The sequence below is a fragment of the Scyliorhinus canicula genome, chromosome 19, assembly GCF_902713615.1.
Source record: "Scyliorhinus canicula chromosome 19, sScyCan1.1, whole genome shotgun sequence".
Lineage (NCBI taxonomy): Eukaryota > Metazoa > Chordata > Chondrichthyes > Carcharhiniformes > Scyliorhinidae > Scyliorhinus > Scyliorhinus canicula.
Genome location: NC_052164.1, coordinates 10836479 through 10853999, shown reverse-complemented (window position 1 = coordinate 10853999; position 17521 = coordinate 10836479). Strand labels below are relative to the sequence as shown.

General features: G+C 46.0%; 1 protein-coding gene across 1 annotated transcript in view; it reads left to right on the top strand.

Moving 5' to 3' along the window:
• The first annotated feature begins 226 nt into the window (after nt 1–226).
• The window catches only part of LOC119954260 (SH3 and cysteine-rich domain-containing protein 2-like), a 130665-nt gene continuing 113370 nt past the window's right edge, over nt 227–17521 (top strand). Inside the window, exon 1 of the mRNA XM_038779344.1 lies at nt 227–442. Within this exon, the coding sequence (XP_038635272.1) occupies nt 350–442 (93 nt within the window). The 5' untranslated portion in view covers nt 227–349. The remainder of the gene's footprint in view (nt 443–17521) is intronic.

Sequence of the window (17521 nt, the reverse complement as noted above, 5' to 3'; positions counted from 1 at the left end):
GCTGTCGTCCCTCCACTGCTCCTATCCACCGGGGGTCCAGAGGGCAGGGGGTCCACAGTGGTAACAGGGACCAGGACAACTACAGCCCCCATTGGACCCGCCCCGCCCATCGCCCCGCGCAGCCAATCACGGGCGACTGTCCGGATGAGGTATATGCTAATTAGGCGGCGGCGCCCAATCAGCGGCCGAGAGGGCGTGGCCTGGAGGCTGGTTTGTTACATTGGGAAATGTAGCAAAGTTGTAGAGTGGGACCGCGAGTTGATCGTGGCGAGCACACGCCAAGCGGCCACTTGTTCTGAAAACCCATCGAGAGTAAACGGGGGATTTAAAGCCCGCATCCACCGCGACCATGACCGAAAACAGCGAGACAGAAAGCAACGACCCACAGAATACAGAACTCCAGAGGTCCCCCGGCTCTGTGTGCAGCCACCAAGAAACCAAGGTGAGGCAATTTAACAGCAGGTTTGTGGGGATCCAAAAGGCTTGGGTCGCAAATTGGACAGCTCTCCTCTCTCAAAGAACCGAGACGGGCAGAATGGCCTCCTGCTGTGCAATATGGTCCCAGTACTGGATTTAAAGTGATTGTCACGCTGGCTCCTGTGTGTAAAAAAAATGCAACGCCCGAATCTAAAATTGAAGACCTTTTTTTTTTAGATTTTGAACTTAAAACTGCATCTTTGTTGTTAAAGCAATGACTGAACCAGATGCAGCAGCAGATTGCAGAGCCAGTGGGTGGGAGGTGTGTTGTTTGAAGTGACAAAATTATCCAGCAGTAAGGTCTGAAGCGGTGAGGTTAGGGTAGAGGGACTATCCACATAAGGTGTTTTCTCTCTCGTTTTGAATATTGAAATTTGAAAAGAGAATCAAGAAGCGAGAGGAAGATGTGCTTCTGATTTCTCCCCCTCCCCTCCATCCTATTTAGTTTGCAATATCTAGTACCAAAAACAGCTGCAGAAATTCACACATGAGATGTGGGATGAACTAATGTGCGTCTTCTGCAAACGGTGGATGACGGGGAATGCTGGAAGGGGTCATTTACACAAGACACTGCAGTTTCTTTCGCTGATGTCTGTATCAGAGTGATTGAAAATCCGGATGATATTGACCCCCCGCAGCCTCTCACTCACTCACCCGCAGCCTGTGAGCAGTGTGCACACTGTACCGTGTCATCATCGACACTGGTTCACTCCATTCAAACCCAATCTGGCAGCACTCGCTTGCCCTTGCCACCTTGCCCTCTGTTGGCAAGTGTGTCGAATTTCTCTCCACGCCTTGCATACACTCACTGGAGTTGCACAAATAGAGACACATTCACACCGACGCATTTTCAAATGCTCAGCTAGAAACAGAAAGTGCTGGAAAAACTCAGCAGGTCTGGCAGCATCTGCAGAGAAACTGAACGTTTTGAGTCTGGGTGACTCTGTCAGAGCATTTCCAGATTCCCATTCACAGTACTTTGCGATGTTGAACTTGGATATGGTCCTGAAGCTGGAATGGCGGGCAAGAAATAAGAGTTAAAAGTTATATTTATGTAGGACACGAGCTGCTCATGTGACATCAATTTCATGAAGTCATTATCATGTGCAACAGACCGTTAATGTCCAATTTTAAAATCTGCTTTCAACTTTCTAATATGCTTTTTAAAGTGTGACTTATTCATGTGTGGGTTTGCCCCACACAATAATCTCTGTTGCAATCCTCCACTTGAAATAAATAAAGTCATTTATTTCAACATGCGGGCGATTATATTCACCACCATCCATTAAAAAAACTTGCAAGCATTGAAATCTTCAGCACACTGACTGTGAGTGTTATGTATTAAATCTCTTACAGATGTAAATTAAGTTAAAGGTAATTATAGAATCCCTACAGTGCAGAAGGAGGCCATTCAGCCCGTTGAGTCTCACCCACCCGCCGTATTCCCACCTAAACGTTTTGGACACTTAAGGGGCAATTCAGCATGGCCAACCCACCTAACCCTGCACATCTTTAGACTATGAAATGAAAATCGCTTATTGTCACGAGTAGGCTTCAATGAAGTTACTGTGAAAAGAAGGCAACCGGAGGAAAACCATGGAGAGAAAGTGCAAACTCCACACAGATGGTCACCCAAGGCCAGAATTGAACCCGGTCCCTGGTGCTGTGAGGAAGCAGTGCTAACCACTGTGCCACCGTACCACCCTGTTCCAAAAAGATTCTTAATCTTTGTGCTGGAAGGTTTGCCAACTCCAGATATGGTCCTGAGTGAGAGTGCTGCCATGAGCCATGTAAAGGAAGAATCATAAGGCCATTCAACTTTTCTTTCATCATTTTCTTTGACATTTGTTTGTAATATGGGGGCAGGTGAAGGGAGAGTGTGTAACCAGGAGCAGCGTTGGAGGAAGAAGTTTTATGACGGAACCTCCAAGGTCGAATTGGAGTCCATAAGATGTAGGAGCAGTAGTGGTCCATTTGGTCCATCGAGTCAGCTCCTCCATTCATTGAGATCATGATTCATCTGATGTGATAATCCACTTTCCTGCTTTTATTAGGAAAACAAAAGTAGTTTTTAGGGATTTATATTTGTGTTGGTAATATTACGATTCCAGACCAGACCCCAACAGTGGTTAGGATACTGGATCAAAACCTCAATATTTGAGGTTATTTGGAAGATTGCGGAAAGAATAATTCGCTCCAGCAGCAATTGCATGAAAAAATAGGGCTAGGCTAATTTTAAATTAAAACTTGATAGTTACTTCAATATTAAACTGTTTAACTTCACACCCAAAAAGAACAGCTTAAAATTTACACCTTAAACATTGCTACTCAATTTTCCATCAAACAACAAGAAAAGAACCGTACAGATCTGAATCTGTCTTACTGCGGGAGAATTGTGGACTCAACATCAAGCAGATCAAAAAGCAACTCTTCTCTCTCCAAAGGTTGTCCTCCATCTGCCTCTCTAATGCTTTCAATAAATGTCTCTCTGCCTCTCTTGGCTCCATCCAGCACTGGCCTCATCTCCCCAAGCCAAAAAACAAATTGGGCGGCATTTTACGTTGGCCGGCGCCAAAATCACGAAATGCAATTGGGCGGAGAATCAGTCCCGATGCCGAAATCGTGGCAGACGCCGATTTTTAAAAATAAATAAATAAGTAAATAAATTTAGTGTACCCAATTCATTTTTTTCCAATTAAGGGGCAATTTAGTGTGGCCAATCCACCTACTCTGCACATCTTTGGGTTGTGGGGGCGAAACCCATGCAAACACGGGGAGAATGTGCAAACTCCACACGGACAGTGACTGAGGGCCGGGATCAAACCTGGGACCTTGGCGCTGTGAGGCATCAGTGCTAACCACTGCGCCACCGTGCTGCCCCTGGCAGGAGCCGATTTGACGCCAAATCACGATCTCCGTCACCTCGACAGCGGCGTCAATGCGTTCTGTAACGCACGTACAGTAAACACCGTTTGCATATCATTAGCTGGCCTGATCCCGTATTCTCCGGGGCCACCGCGATTCTCCTCCAACAGCCGAGTTCCTGATAGCGCGGTTCACGTGTCCTTTTAAAAATCGTGAAACCAGTGTGGTGGTTGCTGAAGGAGAGAGAGGGGCTATGTAGAGTGTTCAACATCGCCATAGTTTGCTGACAGTTCTGCCACTGGCCGGGAGCGCTTCTGCCAGTGCCAAGCGGAGTAGCGGGGAATGGCCAGGAGGTGGGTTGTGGGGTCGGGGTGGTCGGGCAAGGAACACCATTGCCGCAGCCTGCAAGGCAGCCATGCAGATGCGCGCGCTGCTAACAGCCCATTGTGAACCTAGGGCCACGTGTCGTATGGGTGCCCCCATAGGCCACCCCAGGTGTCCTCTGGCCCCAGCCGACCTATCAGCTGTCTGCAGATGCCCCAGCACAACCAGTGCCATCTTGTTGGCTGGGATGAGTGTGTTTTGGGATTGTAATGTGTATATGCGTCTGCAGCTTGTCAGCCTCCCGAGTGTCAATAATGAATCCGGCGAATCCCACACCATGTTTAATTGTGTTTCACGTGGCGTCGGCGCTCGCCTCTCCACAGTAACGGAATCGGTCCAGGTGCGTCACCAATTTTGCTGTTCTGAAAGTTCACGAATTCTGCGTTGGCGTCAACACTTAGTCTCAGAAACGGAGAATCATGCCCCCCATCTCTGCACACTGCAAAACACTTAATTCCCCAAGGACCTACCCAGGCACACTGTGCATTAACCCAGACTAAAAACACATTCCATTGTCAATTTCACCTGCTTGCTGCTAAAACCACCCAGGCCCTGCAGAACAGAGTTTTTTTTTTAAACACACACATTCTAACCCCAGGCTTTTAACCCTTAAATTGCCCATTACATTTATTTGTTTATTTATTTATTTTTTAAATTTAGAGTACCCAATTATTTTTTTCCAATTAAGGGGCAATTTAGCGTGGCCAATCCTCTTAACCTGCACATTTTTGGGTTGTGGGGGCAAAACCAACGCAGACACGAGGAGAACATGCAAACTCCACACAGACAGTGACAATACAATGCGGACAGTGACCCAGGGCCAGCGTTCAAACCATGGTCCTCAGCGACGTAGGCAACAGTTCTAACTACTGCGCACTGTGCCGCCCTGCCCACTATATTTCTAATTCAATTTTACTGACTTCTTCCAATCATTACAGTAAACAGTAGAAATAAGGTATGGTTTGAAGTGAGTTTAATTTAATGTTACTGTATCTGGAAGGGTTAATTAGATTCATCCTGGACAAGGGTGTTTGTATGTGTGAGGATTAGTTAAGTTCCAACTGTGTTTCTATTGTGCTTAGAGAGTGCTATGGCGTAAAGAATAAATAAAAGACATAAACATGTGGGGGTTGCTTAGGAACTGGGGCCTTGTAAGTTAGAGAAGCTTTTAAGTTTTAATTTAGCTCATTTGATTGCAGTTGAAGATATGGAGTGTAAGAGAAGGCAGCTCTCACAGCACTGCCAGAAGCAGTTGGTTTAGAAGGCTACAAAGGGATCACCTCCCTCAGCTTTGCCAGACGAAAAGCCACATCACAGAGTAATGGTTAAGAAAACAAGTACAGAGATCTGAAGAGCAGCTAGTTATGGAAACTAGAGAAATGAAGAGAAGTGTCCAAGAAGTCTGGCGTTGAAGTGAACAGAGGCCAAGGTATTGTTTGGAAGATTTCAAGGAAGCATAAACTAAGTGTTCTGAGTTAAGAGACAATTGTAGTAACTAGATTTAAAGTGGGACAGCAGCTGTCAAAGATAAAACAAACGTCTGACGCGATTTTAATACAATATGGGAATCGAGAGTAGAAGCAATTGTGAGCAGTTAGCATAGCAGTAAAGACAAAAAAAAAACATAAAGGGGCTGATGTGAAATCCTGGATTGGATTCACTGTTAAAAGTGGAGTGGAAACATTGTTTAAAAGTGTCATTTGGAAAACCTGGTCTGGATTTCAGAATGCAAACTGCCAAGGGAATGCATTAGAATTATGCGAGAAGATTTTTAAGTGTGTTTATGGGAGTGGTGTTTGGAAACTCTCTTGTGACAATCATCTGGCGGGTATTCTGATGAATCCACAAATATTCATTTATGGTTCATAATGGAGAGTGTATTTACCCAGTGATCTTGTGTGCTTAAAATGGACTTAGTGTTAATGAGAGCATAGTAGATTAAGATGTATTTTGTAATCTGTGTTAACCTTAAAACTTGTGTGTAATGTTGAGATAAAGGGGGAGCCAAAGAGTATTGTATTATTATCCAACTTTTTCATGGTTAATAAATGTTTTTTTCCTTTTTGCCAAATCTAATTCGAGGTCCCGTGACTCTGTTCATCCATGTTTTCATAGAATCATAGGATTTACAGTGCAGAAGGAGGCCATTCGGCCCATCGAGTCTGCACCAGCCCTTGGAAAGAGCACCCTACCCAAGCCCACACCTCCACCCTATCCCCGTAGCCCAACCTTTTTTGGACACTAAGGGCAATTTATCATGGCCAATCCACCTAACCTGCACATCTTTGGACTGTGGGAGGAAACCGGAGCACCCGGAGGAAACCCACGCAGACACGGGGCGAACGTGCAGACTCCGCACAGACAGTGCCCCAAGCTGGGAATCGAACCTGGGACCCTGGAGCTGTGAAGCAACTGTGCGAACCATGGTGCTACCGTGCTGCGATAAAAGTAAAAGTTACGGCCTTTTGAGCCAGGGCTCCATTCTGGGATCTTCCTGCCCAGTTATAACATCAACTGGGATCGTAACATTCTAACCCTAGATTCCCTTATTGGTTAAAAATCTGTCTATCTCAGTGTTAACCTACTTAACAACCCAGCCTCTACAGCCCTCTGCAGTAAAGAATTCCATAGATCCACTATCCTCTGAAAGAAGAAATTCCTCCTCATCTCTGTCTTAAATGGGTGAACCCTTACTCTGAGATGATGCCCCCGGTCCTGGACTCTTCCACAAGGGGAAACAACCTCTCAGCATCTACTCCGGCATGCCCTCTAATAATCTTATATTTCTTAATTAACATTGCCTCCCATTCTTCTCAACTCCAATATGTACAGGCCCAAATTACTCAATCTATCATGAGATGACAACCCAATGCAATGTTCTCTATGACTATCTAAAGAGGTTAGGTCTCTCAACACAAACTTTGGAGAAAAAGATAAGAATAATTACAACCTTACCAAGTGTTGATCAATAAAATATCCATTATCATTTTAAAATAGAATATATTTCTACATGCCACATGTTCAGTTCTGTGTGCGTGCGTGTGTGTGTGTGTGTGTGTGTGTGTGTAATATATATAATGGGCCCGATTCTCCCTGTAGCATTTTTATTGGTGCTGGGATCCTCTGGTCCTGTCGCTGCAAATGGGATTTCCCATTGAATCCGCCCCAAGCTGTTGGGAAACCCGTGGCGGGGGTGCGCTCTGGGCTGGACCGGAAGATTCCGCTGGCGTGAAGAGCCGGAAGATCTCACCCAATGCAGGTGTGGCAAATATCTCTCCATCTCCTTCAGCTCATTCTTGTCAGACCACCTTTAACAGGACTACCAGGCCTCCAGTGACATTTTTCAAGTGAGTCAACAGATTATCAACTTGATTCTGTTCCCACCTGATGTCCACACATACACCTCCAGTTCTAATGGGTGGCAGCGGTTCGGAAGTGAAAACCCTGCATTTTGTTTCTCTTTCTTAACCAGGGAGCATTCAGACCGATTGTAGAGGCTTAACTGAGTTAACTCGAATGTGACCCAGAATCCAGGTGGTTTTATGCTAAGCTGAACCCACTCGAAGTGACGACATTTGTCATTCTTTGAAACATGTATGTTTAGTTTTTCAATACAACCTTTGATCCTCAATCTGAGCTGTCCTGCAGCGCTCGCGCCATACAACATGGCGCCGGCCGTGTGCGGACCCGACCCTCCATCCGCAACCCCCCCCCCTGCAGACCCCCAGCCCTCGCAGTAACTAGATTTAGAGTGGGACAGCAGCTGCCAAAAGATAAAACAAACGTCTGATGCCATTTTAATACAGTCTGGGAATTGAGATGATCCCCCGGGCAGTGGCACGTAGCCCGGTCACAGTCTGCAGCCGCCATGCCGGGTTCACAATTTCTGTGAGGACACTTGTCTCGCGCCGCCGGGAACTCGTCCCACCGGGGGCGAAGCATCGTGAGTGGGCTGGTCAATGAGGCGCCAACGGCATTGTGACTGTGTGCGGCGCGTGTCACGAAGACGCCGGTTTGGAGGGGGTGGAGAATCGCAAACCGGCGTTGGCCCCAATTCCACATTGGAATCGATTCGCCACCCGATCGCTGATTACGATATTATCGCTGAGTAACTCCCTGAGGGTTATTTGAAAGAAGAAATTCCTCCTTGTCTCTGTGCCCCTAATTCTGGAATTCCTTACGGAGCCCCTGTCAAAACCCCTCAGAATGATTCAATAAGGTCACCTTTCACTCTTCAAAACTCCAGTGAGCATAAGACCCCCAACTGTTCAACCTTTCCTCAGAACAATATTCTGGGGTTCGCAACTTCTCTTCGAAGGGTGGGGGGGACGAGGTTTTAGAAATTATTAAGGATCTTTCCTCAGAATATTTCGGATCAGTCCCTTAGTCCAGGCTTCCATGGTGGGTCTGTTTTCAACCCTGATTATCTGTCTTGACTATATATCCCTTTTATACCATTACCTAACAGAAAACAAATCTCAATCTCCGCGTTGAAAGTTTCAATTATCTCAACATCTTCAAGCTTTTGAGGCTGATTAATCCCAGATTCCTGCTACCCTCTGTGTGGAAACGACCATCCTGATTTCACTGCTGAACCTAAACTTAAACGATGTCCCCCTCATTTATATCGATTGGGTGAATAGTTAGTGGAAACAACAGCATTCATAGTCTTACAGGAAGGTGATTTGGGCCTGGTTACTGGCAATGCAATGTTGCTTTCAGAATCTGGCACGTGTTCCACGGGAATTAATCAGGAATTAGAAAAGCACTTCAAAACGAAAAATATCAAGAGCAAGTAAATCGGATTAAAGTTGATAGCTCCAAACTGCAGCATTGGCAGGAGTGTACCTTCCCCTTGTGCTGAAATGGCTATGGGTCTGTAGAACAAATGCAGTTCTATCTACTTGGATTTTTATGCAGTAACACTAATAATTAAATCTGAAAAAAATATTATGTGTAAATGACATCATCATGGTGTAAAATCACTCGGCAAAATGAAGGGATTTGTATGTTTGAGCAAAGCTAGCTTTAGAAATGCACAGAATTATAATTATAGGTGACTTTATTCCACAGTCAAAAATAAATGTCGCTCGATTTAAAGAGGAGGATTTGCCAGATTAACATAAGAATTAGGAGCATGAGTAGGCCATTTGACCTCTTAGCCCTGCTCTGCCAGTCAATAATAATAATCTTTATTGTCACAAGTAGGCTTACATTAACACTGAAGTTACTGTGAAAATCCCCTAGTCGCCACATTCCGGCGTCTGTTCGGGTACACCCGAGGGAGAATTCAGAATGTCCAATTCACCTAACAAGCACATCTTTCCGGAATTGTGGGAAGGCAGCACATTGGTTAGCACAGCTGCTTCACAGCTCCAGGGTTCCAGATTCGAGTCCCGGCTGAGTCACTGTGCGGAATCTGCACGTCCTTCCTCTGTCTGCGTGGGTTTCTTAATGGTGCTCCGCTTTCCTCCCACAGTCCAAGGATGCGCAGGTTAGGTAGATGGCCCATGCCAAATTGCCCTTAGTGTCCAAAACAAAAGTAAGGTGGGGTCACTGGGATGGAATGGAGGTGTGGGGTTGAGTGGGGTGCTCTTTTCCAAAGGCCGGTGCAGACTCAATGGTCCAAATGGCCTCCTTCTGCACTCTAAATTCTATGAAACCGGAGCACCCAGAGGAAACCCACGCGGACAACAGAGAACGTGTAGACTCCAAGCAGACAGTGACCCAAGCGGGAAACAAACCTGGGACCCTGGCGTTATGAAGCAACAGTGCTAACCACTGTGCTACTGTGATGCCCACTTTAAGCTTGTGGCTGATCTAATTGTAACCTTAAGTCCACTTTCCTGCTGTACCCATAAATCTTGACTCTTAGAACATAGAACATAGAACAGTACAGCACAGAACAGGCCCTTCGGCCCTCAATGTTGTGCCGAGCAACGATCACCCTACTCAAACCCACGTATCCACCCTATACCCGTAACCCAACAACCCCCCCCTTAACCTTACTTTTATTAGGACACTACGGGCAATTTAGCAAGGCCAATCCACCTAACCCGCACATCTTTGGACTGTGGGAGGAAACCGGAGCACCCGGAGGAAACCCACGCACACAGGGGGAGGACGTGCAGACTCCACACAGACAGTGACCCAGCCGGGAATCGAACCTGGGACCCTGGAGCTGTGAAGCATTTATGCTAACCACCATGCTACCCTGCTGCTTGTTGATCAAAATTCTGTCTAACTCAGCCTTGAACATATTCAATGGCCCAGCCTCCACTGCTCTCTGGGGTAGAGAATTCCAAAAACTAAGGACCCTCTGAGAGAAAGAATTCTTCCTCATCTCCATTTTAAATGGGAGAAGTCTTCTGCGCCCCCGAGTTTTTGATTTCCCCCACGAGGGAAAACATCCTCTCAGTATCTAACTTTTCAAACCCCCTCTGAATCGTACAGCTTTCAATACAGTCACTTCTCATTCTCCTAATCTCCAATGACTATAGGCCCAGACTGCTCAACTTTTCCTCCTTAAATAGTGTCTTCATCCCAGGAATTAACAAGTGTTACCACACTCGGAAGCTTCAAGCAGGGGCTGCAATCCTGGAATTTATTGTGAAAATTTCCAAAGTTTCACTGTAGTTTTTGCATCGGGCAAAGTGGTGCAGTGAAATTTGTCCCCTTTTTATATGAATTTCATCTTTTTTAATGAGCGTATTTGCTTTGTTTTGTCAGTTGTCAATCCCTGTAACACTGCTTTCAGTTGACCAAGTTTCCAGAGATTGAAACGTTGGCATTTCAAGGTCTGTCCCCAAGAGTTCTTTTATTCTTTTTATTTGGAGTTTTTGCGCTCATTGAAATAAGAAAGTGCCAGGGAATGGAAAGTTTTCCATTTCATCAACCCCAGTATCAGCATCAAATGATGTCTGCTCGCGTTTAGCTGATTGTTCCCTCCTCTGTGCTTCACGCCGAAAGAGCTAAACGCAAACTTGTGACATAAACTTGGGTTGTTTGAGGAGCTGAAAAGAGATAACCCAGGCTAATTTCACGTAGGAATCTTGTAGCTAACAGGAGACTTTGACACCTATCTACATTGGAAACTTGGTTCCCAGCCCAAAGGTCAGTCTTTTCCCCATTGACCAATCTCTTTATCCACAATTCATTTAGATCCGAGATGGTTAGTGACCTGGGCGTGGACATTTCATTGTCCCTGTCAAATATGGTTAGTAACCTGGGCGTGGACATTTCATTGTCCCTGTTAAATATGGTTAGTAACCTGGGCGTGGACATTTCATTGTCCCTGTTAAATATGGTTAGTAACCTGGGCGTGGACATTTCATTGTCCCTGTCAAATATGGTTAGTAACCAGGGCGTGGACATTTCATTGTCCCTGTCTGTATTGCCCATCATAAAAGGGCGTTTGAAATGGGGGGGGGGGGGGGGGGGGAGAGAGAGAGAGAGAGAGAGAGAGAGAGAGAGAGAGAGGGGAGCAGAGGTATTTGTAAAGCCTGTCAACCAGGACACTTTTTTTGTGTTGTTGAACCCCAAAGGGAAAGGTTCACAGATTCTGCTGCCTCTCCTTTCAAAACTACATCTGTACCCTGTAACTCATATATTTTTCAAAATAAGTTTTTGAAGTTGTGACCAAGAGCAAGTGTTGGCTTGAAATACATGTTGAGCGGAGGAAAAAGAGAAACTCTTTTCTTTCACAATGACCAGGTTGGCGTCATCTAATTGATACCTTAATTTGTAAACTGGGAGACCATGACGATTGGGTTTATCTATCCGCATGCATTACGTGTAGTGGACCAAATTCTGCTAAATACAATACGGGGACTCAGGCAGTCTAAGCACCACTTGTAAATCTACACTGGTCACATTTTTACAAATCGGGGCGAGGGAGTTGAAAATTTAATTTAACAAAAATCCTCAGTCAAGGTACCATCATTGAAACCCGACTGTACAGAAGGGGGCCATTCGGCCTATTGAGTTTGCACTGACCCTTCGAAAGACCACTCCAGCTAGGCGCAATCCCCCCCCTCCCCCATTCTGTTCCTGCAACCCCACCCTAAGGGGCAATTTATCATGGTCAATCCACCTAACCTACACATCTTTGGATTGTGGGAGGGAACTCGGAACACCCGGAGGAAACCCACGCAGACACTGGAAGAACGTACAAACTCTACACAGGCAGTCACCCGGGTCACTGGCACCGTGAGGCAGCAGTGCTAACCACTGTGCAATGATGCATGCAATTTGCAAAAAAACTGGATTTGAATATGGTCCTTTTATTTCCAAACTGTTTTATGCAAGATTCACCCTTTGATGTTAAATGGGAACATATCTGGAATTAAGGGGCGATCATTAGGATTAAATAATTAGATATCGACTGTTTTGAAATGTGCATCTAATCAGAAAGACATTAATTATGGAGAAAAACAAGTATTTTCCTAGGTTTCTTTTCTGAATTTCGGGTCCTTGACTCCAATTCACAGTGAATACAAATGAGGAGAATGCAGCTAATCAGGATTAATTAGATCATCTGACCTCCAGAAATTTTGTTTGCAGTATGGAAATAGAGATGTCCAACTGATACAGTGAAAATGTTCTGAATTCAGAGCCACACAAAATTATTGGGGTGTGTTGACGAGACTTCACATCACATGTCACCCACACCATAGTGTTTGATCAAACTTTGAAGGATAGTGTAAAAGAGATGTGCTATCCCATTTGAAGAGCAAAAGGGGAAAAGGTCTATTGAGCTCTCTTATTTGCAGTGAACCTGAGAGAAACATAATCCTAAGAATCAAATTATAATGCGAGATACAGGCTTTTAGATTGAGTAGCGATAAGGTGTTAATGGTATTCTGTGTGTTTAATTTGCCAAACACCGAATGCCTCTGAATGCAGGAGGAGGGAAGATTGAAGCTTGGGTGAAGAAGAATTAAAATGTTTACGATAATGATTTGGGGCCCAAGGGCTCGCCTCAAGAAATTAGATTTTGGAGTCTTGCATTGCAATTGCCTACTTGCAATCTGGTCAAATTTCTAAAGCAATTAACTCTTTAATTTTTAATGCTTGACACTGTGAAACTCTCCGCCAATCTGATCCCAGAGGAAGTCCTTCTGCTAAAATGTTGGCTGAAGTGCATAAAAAAATTCCTCACTCCTCTGCGTGTCAAGAATCATTGGCTACTTCCTACGAGCACTGGTCAAAGCGAAGAAACACTCGCATTTCGATGACACCTTTCGTACCATTGGGATGTCCCAAAGCACTTTACAGCCAGGGAAATGTTTTTTAAACTGTAGCCATGGTTTTAGCATGTGAAATGTGGTAGCCAATATACACAGCAGGGTCCCACACACCAATTCAACGATAAATATTGGCCAGGACCCTAAGGATAACTGCCCTACCCTTTGGAATAGTGCCATGAGATCTTTAACATCCATCTGAGCGAGCAGATGGGACTTTGCTTTAATGTCTTATCCACCTCCGACAGTGCATCTGTCCCTCTGTATTACACTGGGGTGTCAGCTAGCTTTATACACTTTAGTCTTCTGGAGTGGGACTTGAACCAAGAACCTTTGGACTCTGGGACAAGAATGCTGCTCACTGACCTGTGGCTGACAACAGGTGCCGGGAGTGAGAACTGGAATAAGTTGAATGCGAGCGGCCAGTGTTAGTCTGCAAGTTAAATCACGATAGGAGATGAGTCACCAGTATTTGGGTACAGAGGAAGTCCGTGATCAATTCTCCTTTATATGAAGATTTATTTGTTCACGATTTAAAATTTTGCTTATTGGGATTCCAGAGGCCAGAGAATAACAGGTTTAATAATACCAATATAGAACCAGAAACAGCTGTTTTTTTATTAAATTACTGTCCATGATGCTCATAAATAGTTTGTCTGTTACTAGACTAATAATCTGGAGAATGAATTCAATATCCAACCATGGCCAATGATGAGTAAACAGGCAGCGCATACTGCAGGAGAGGTCCCACCCCAGCTCCCACATGTTCATCATAGAAGCTGCAGGGATTCACAGTCTGGTTACCTTCTACTTGAGCCTGATTGATGTTGAAGTCAAAGCCCTTTAGTTGAAGTCACGGTAGGGGTCGATTCTCCATGTGCACCATGCAAAGCAAAACCCTGAGCAAGTATATCAGGAATGGATTTAAAGGTATTGTTTCACGTGCTCCACCTGCCAATGCTGAACATCGGCAACTCACCCATGATGTGAGATAAACAAGCAACCAGAGCTCTTAACATCACTGCCAAGCAGTGTGATGAACTACTTCATTAGATTAAAAAAAAAATTTGGGGTGCCCAATTCATTTTTTCCAATTAAGGGGCAATTTAGCGTGGCCAATCCACCTAACCTGCACATCTTTGGTTTGTGGGGGCGAAACCCACGCAGACACGGGGAGAATGTGCAGGCTCCACACAGACAGTGACCCAGAGCCGGGATCGAACCTGGGACCTCGGCGCCATGAGGCGCGCCACCGTGCAGCCCTAACTATTTTATTTGTGATGAAACCTAATCAGGAGGCAACTGTAAAAATAGGAACATTTGCATATGTTTGCCATATCAAGTTTTTCAGACACGTTTAAATATAGTCAAATGTTTTGCAACTGATTGATGAAATGTGCATACAAATCAATTATTTAAAAAAAAATAAGCCAGTAGTTTATACCATATAGAGGAACCTCTCTTCCACCAACAGAAAAAATACCGAGTTGTCAGTATATCTCCGGTCTATGATTTTAACCTATTTGAAAATGAAATGAAAATCGCTTATTGTCACGAGTAGGCTTCAATGAAGTTACTGTGAAAAGCCCCTAGTCGCCACATTCCGGCGCCTATCCGGGGAGGCTGGTACGGGAATTTTTGATCATCACACTCCAGAGTTCTCCAGACTCGAAGCGTTAGCTCTCTTCTCTCTCCACAAATTTTGTCAGACTTCCTGAGATTGTCCAATATTTTCTGTTTTTGACTTTAGATCAGTGGTGGGCAACCTGTGGCCTGGGGACCATATGCTGCCCAACAGGGTCCTGAATCCGGCCCACGAGATATTGGGCACAATTTTAGGTCTGTTCATGTGGTCCCACTGACAGCCCCCCTACCCCCGCCATGGTCGGAATGCTCCACTCCCCACGCCGGGTGGGAGAATCGCGGGAGGGCCGGGTGACTCACGACACGCCCCCCCCTGGCGCCCCCTGCGATTCTCCCACCCCCCCGCCCCGCTCGGAAGAATCGCCGCTCGCTCGGATGGGCCGAGCAGCCTGCCATTCCCGACCGGATCACAACGGCGGCAACCACACCTGGTCGCTGCCGTCGTGAACATGGGCGCCAAATGCTGGTTTGAAGCTTGTGGGGGGCGGAGAGGGGAGTGAGCACCACGGCCGTGCTCGGGAGGGGACTAGCCCGCGATCGGTGCCCACCGATCGTCGGGCCGGCGTCTCAAAGCGACGCACTCTTTCACCTCCGCAGCCCCGCAAGATCAAACCACCACGTCCTGCGGGGCAGCGGAGGGGAAGACAGCAACCGCGCATGCGCGGGTTGGAGCCATCAGCCGTCGTGACATCAGCCGCGCATGCGCGGGTTGGAGCCGGCCAACCTGCGCATGCGCGGCTGACATCACATAGGCGCCGCCGTCGCATTATTCTTGGCGAGCCGCCTTGACGCAAGCGTCAAGGCCTGGCGGCCAAGATTTACGCAACGCCGCTCCTAGCCCCCTGGGGGGGGGGGGGGGGGTTGAAAAGGGTGCGAGGGGCGGCCTCCGAGGCCGTCGTGAAACTCGGCCGAGTTCATGACGGCTTTCCCGATTTATCGCGGGAGCGGAGAATTTCGCCCCATGTGTTTCAAAGGTGGGATCAGTAGATCCTGCCACCGGCCAATAGCGGGCCGCTTTCTGCTGTCACAAAGCACATTGCGGGTCCTCAGTAAATCCCGCCAATGGTGTTGACTGTTGCCGATGTGCAGAGTTGCCGCAAACTGCTGGTTTCCATCAGAGTAATCTTTTTCTTACTGGCCTGACTGAAGTGATACCCGCGTAAAACAATTACATGTGAAGTGAGGTGTGTGCTGATTGCTCGCAACACTGACTGTAAGAGCCATGTGCTCCCTCTATGTCCAATGAAGTGTAAATATTTATTTGTTTTTACCACTTGACGTTGAAGACAGTTCTATTAATATATGAATGATTGGGCATTTTCTCAATATTTTCACAGCAACAGTTAGCACTGGGTCCAGGGTCTCGGGTTCGATTCCCGGTTTGGGTCACTGTATATGCGGAGTCTGTACGTTCTCCCCGTGTCTGCGTGGGTTTCCACTGGGTGCTCCGGTTTCTTCCCAGAAGTCCTGAAAGACGTGCTTCTTACGTGAATTGCACATTCGGAATTCTCCCTCTGTGTACCCGAACAGGCGCCGGAATGTGGCAACTGGGGGCCTTTCACAGTATTCAATCTTATTCAAGGATCATAATTAATGAACAAGCCTGATTTTACTCTTGCGGCCCACTGAGATGAAGGGGGTCACTCATGCAGCCCTCTCACTAGCCTATGTTGCATATAACTGCTCTCGTGCAAGGAAGCCAACTATTTCATCCCAGATTCAGACCTGCAGCCAATAAAGCGATTCGGCTCTGATTATCCCACACCTCCCTAGTTCTCATACCAAATAATTAAACTTTTTGACATAGAATTGTACCTACCTCAAGTAATTATGGCCCTGCCTAGGCAAACCACCTTAAAACAAGTTCCACCATTACAGCAGAATTGTGCATGAAATGATAATGCCGACATGGCATAATGCTACATAGTCCTGCCATTATAAAATAACAGTTTACCATAAACAATGCAGCAGATCCACTCGTAGCACATTAAAGGCTGTACACAGCATGGAAGCTCTCATATTTTCTTTGCATCAGGGCAGCACGGTGGTGCAGAGGGTTAGCCCTGCTGCCTCACGGCGCTGAGGTCCCAGGTTCGATCCCGGCCCTGGGTCACTGTCCGTGTGGAGTTTGCACATTCTCCCCGTATCTGCGTGGGTTTCGCCCCCACAACCCAAAGATGTGTAGGTTAGGTGGATTGGCCACGCTAAATTGCCCCTTAATTGGAAAAAATGAATCAGGTACTCTAAATTTAAAAAAATATATATTTTCTTTGCATCTCTTACAGATGCAAAACAATCTTGCAACTCTCAATGACTCTGAATTGCAACTTGAAAGAGATGACTGTATCCCAGTCAGCAGATATCCCTCGCCATTAAGAAAATTACACCCTAAGTGATTGCGAGCTGTTTTTCTCTGATGTATTTAGACTTTGCGGTCTTAGAGAGATGCCATCTCCGTGGAAGTGTGGCACATTTTGCACGCCACAATGCCTCTGTCGTTATAAAATTTTTATTTTTTTTATTTTTATTTTTATAAATTTAGATTAGCCAATTATTTTTTCTATTAAGGGACAATTTAGCATGGCCAATCCACCTACTCTGCATATTTTTGGGTTCGGGGGGCGAAACCCACACAGACACGGGGAGAATGTGCAAACTCCACACAGACAGTGACCCAGAGCCGGGATCGAACCTGGGACCTCAGCGCCGTGAGGCGGTTGTGCTAACCACTAGGCCACCGTGCCGCCCTTCTGTCGTTATAAAATAATGGATAATCAGATTGACTATAAGCAACAACTAGGAGGCCGACTAGAAATGTATTAAGTATGTACATTGGGTCCATGTGTCCAGGTGCCAGTATGTTGCAGATGGAGTACAATCTTCAGACACATACCTACCTGCAAAAT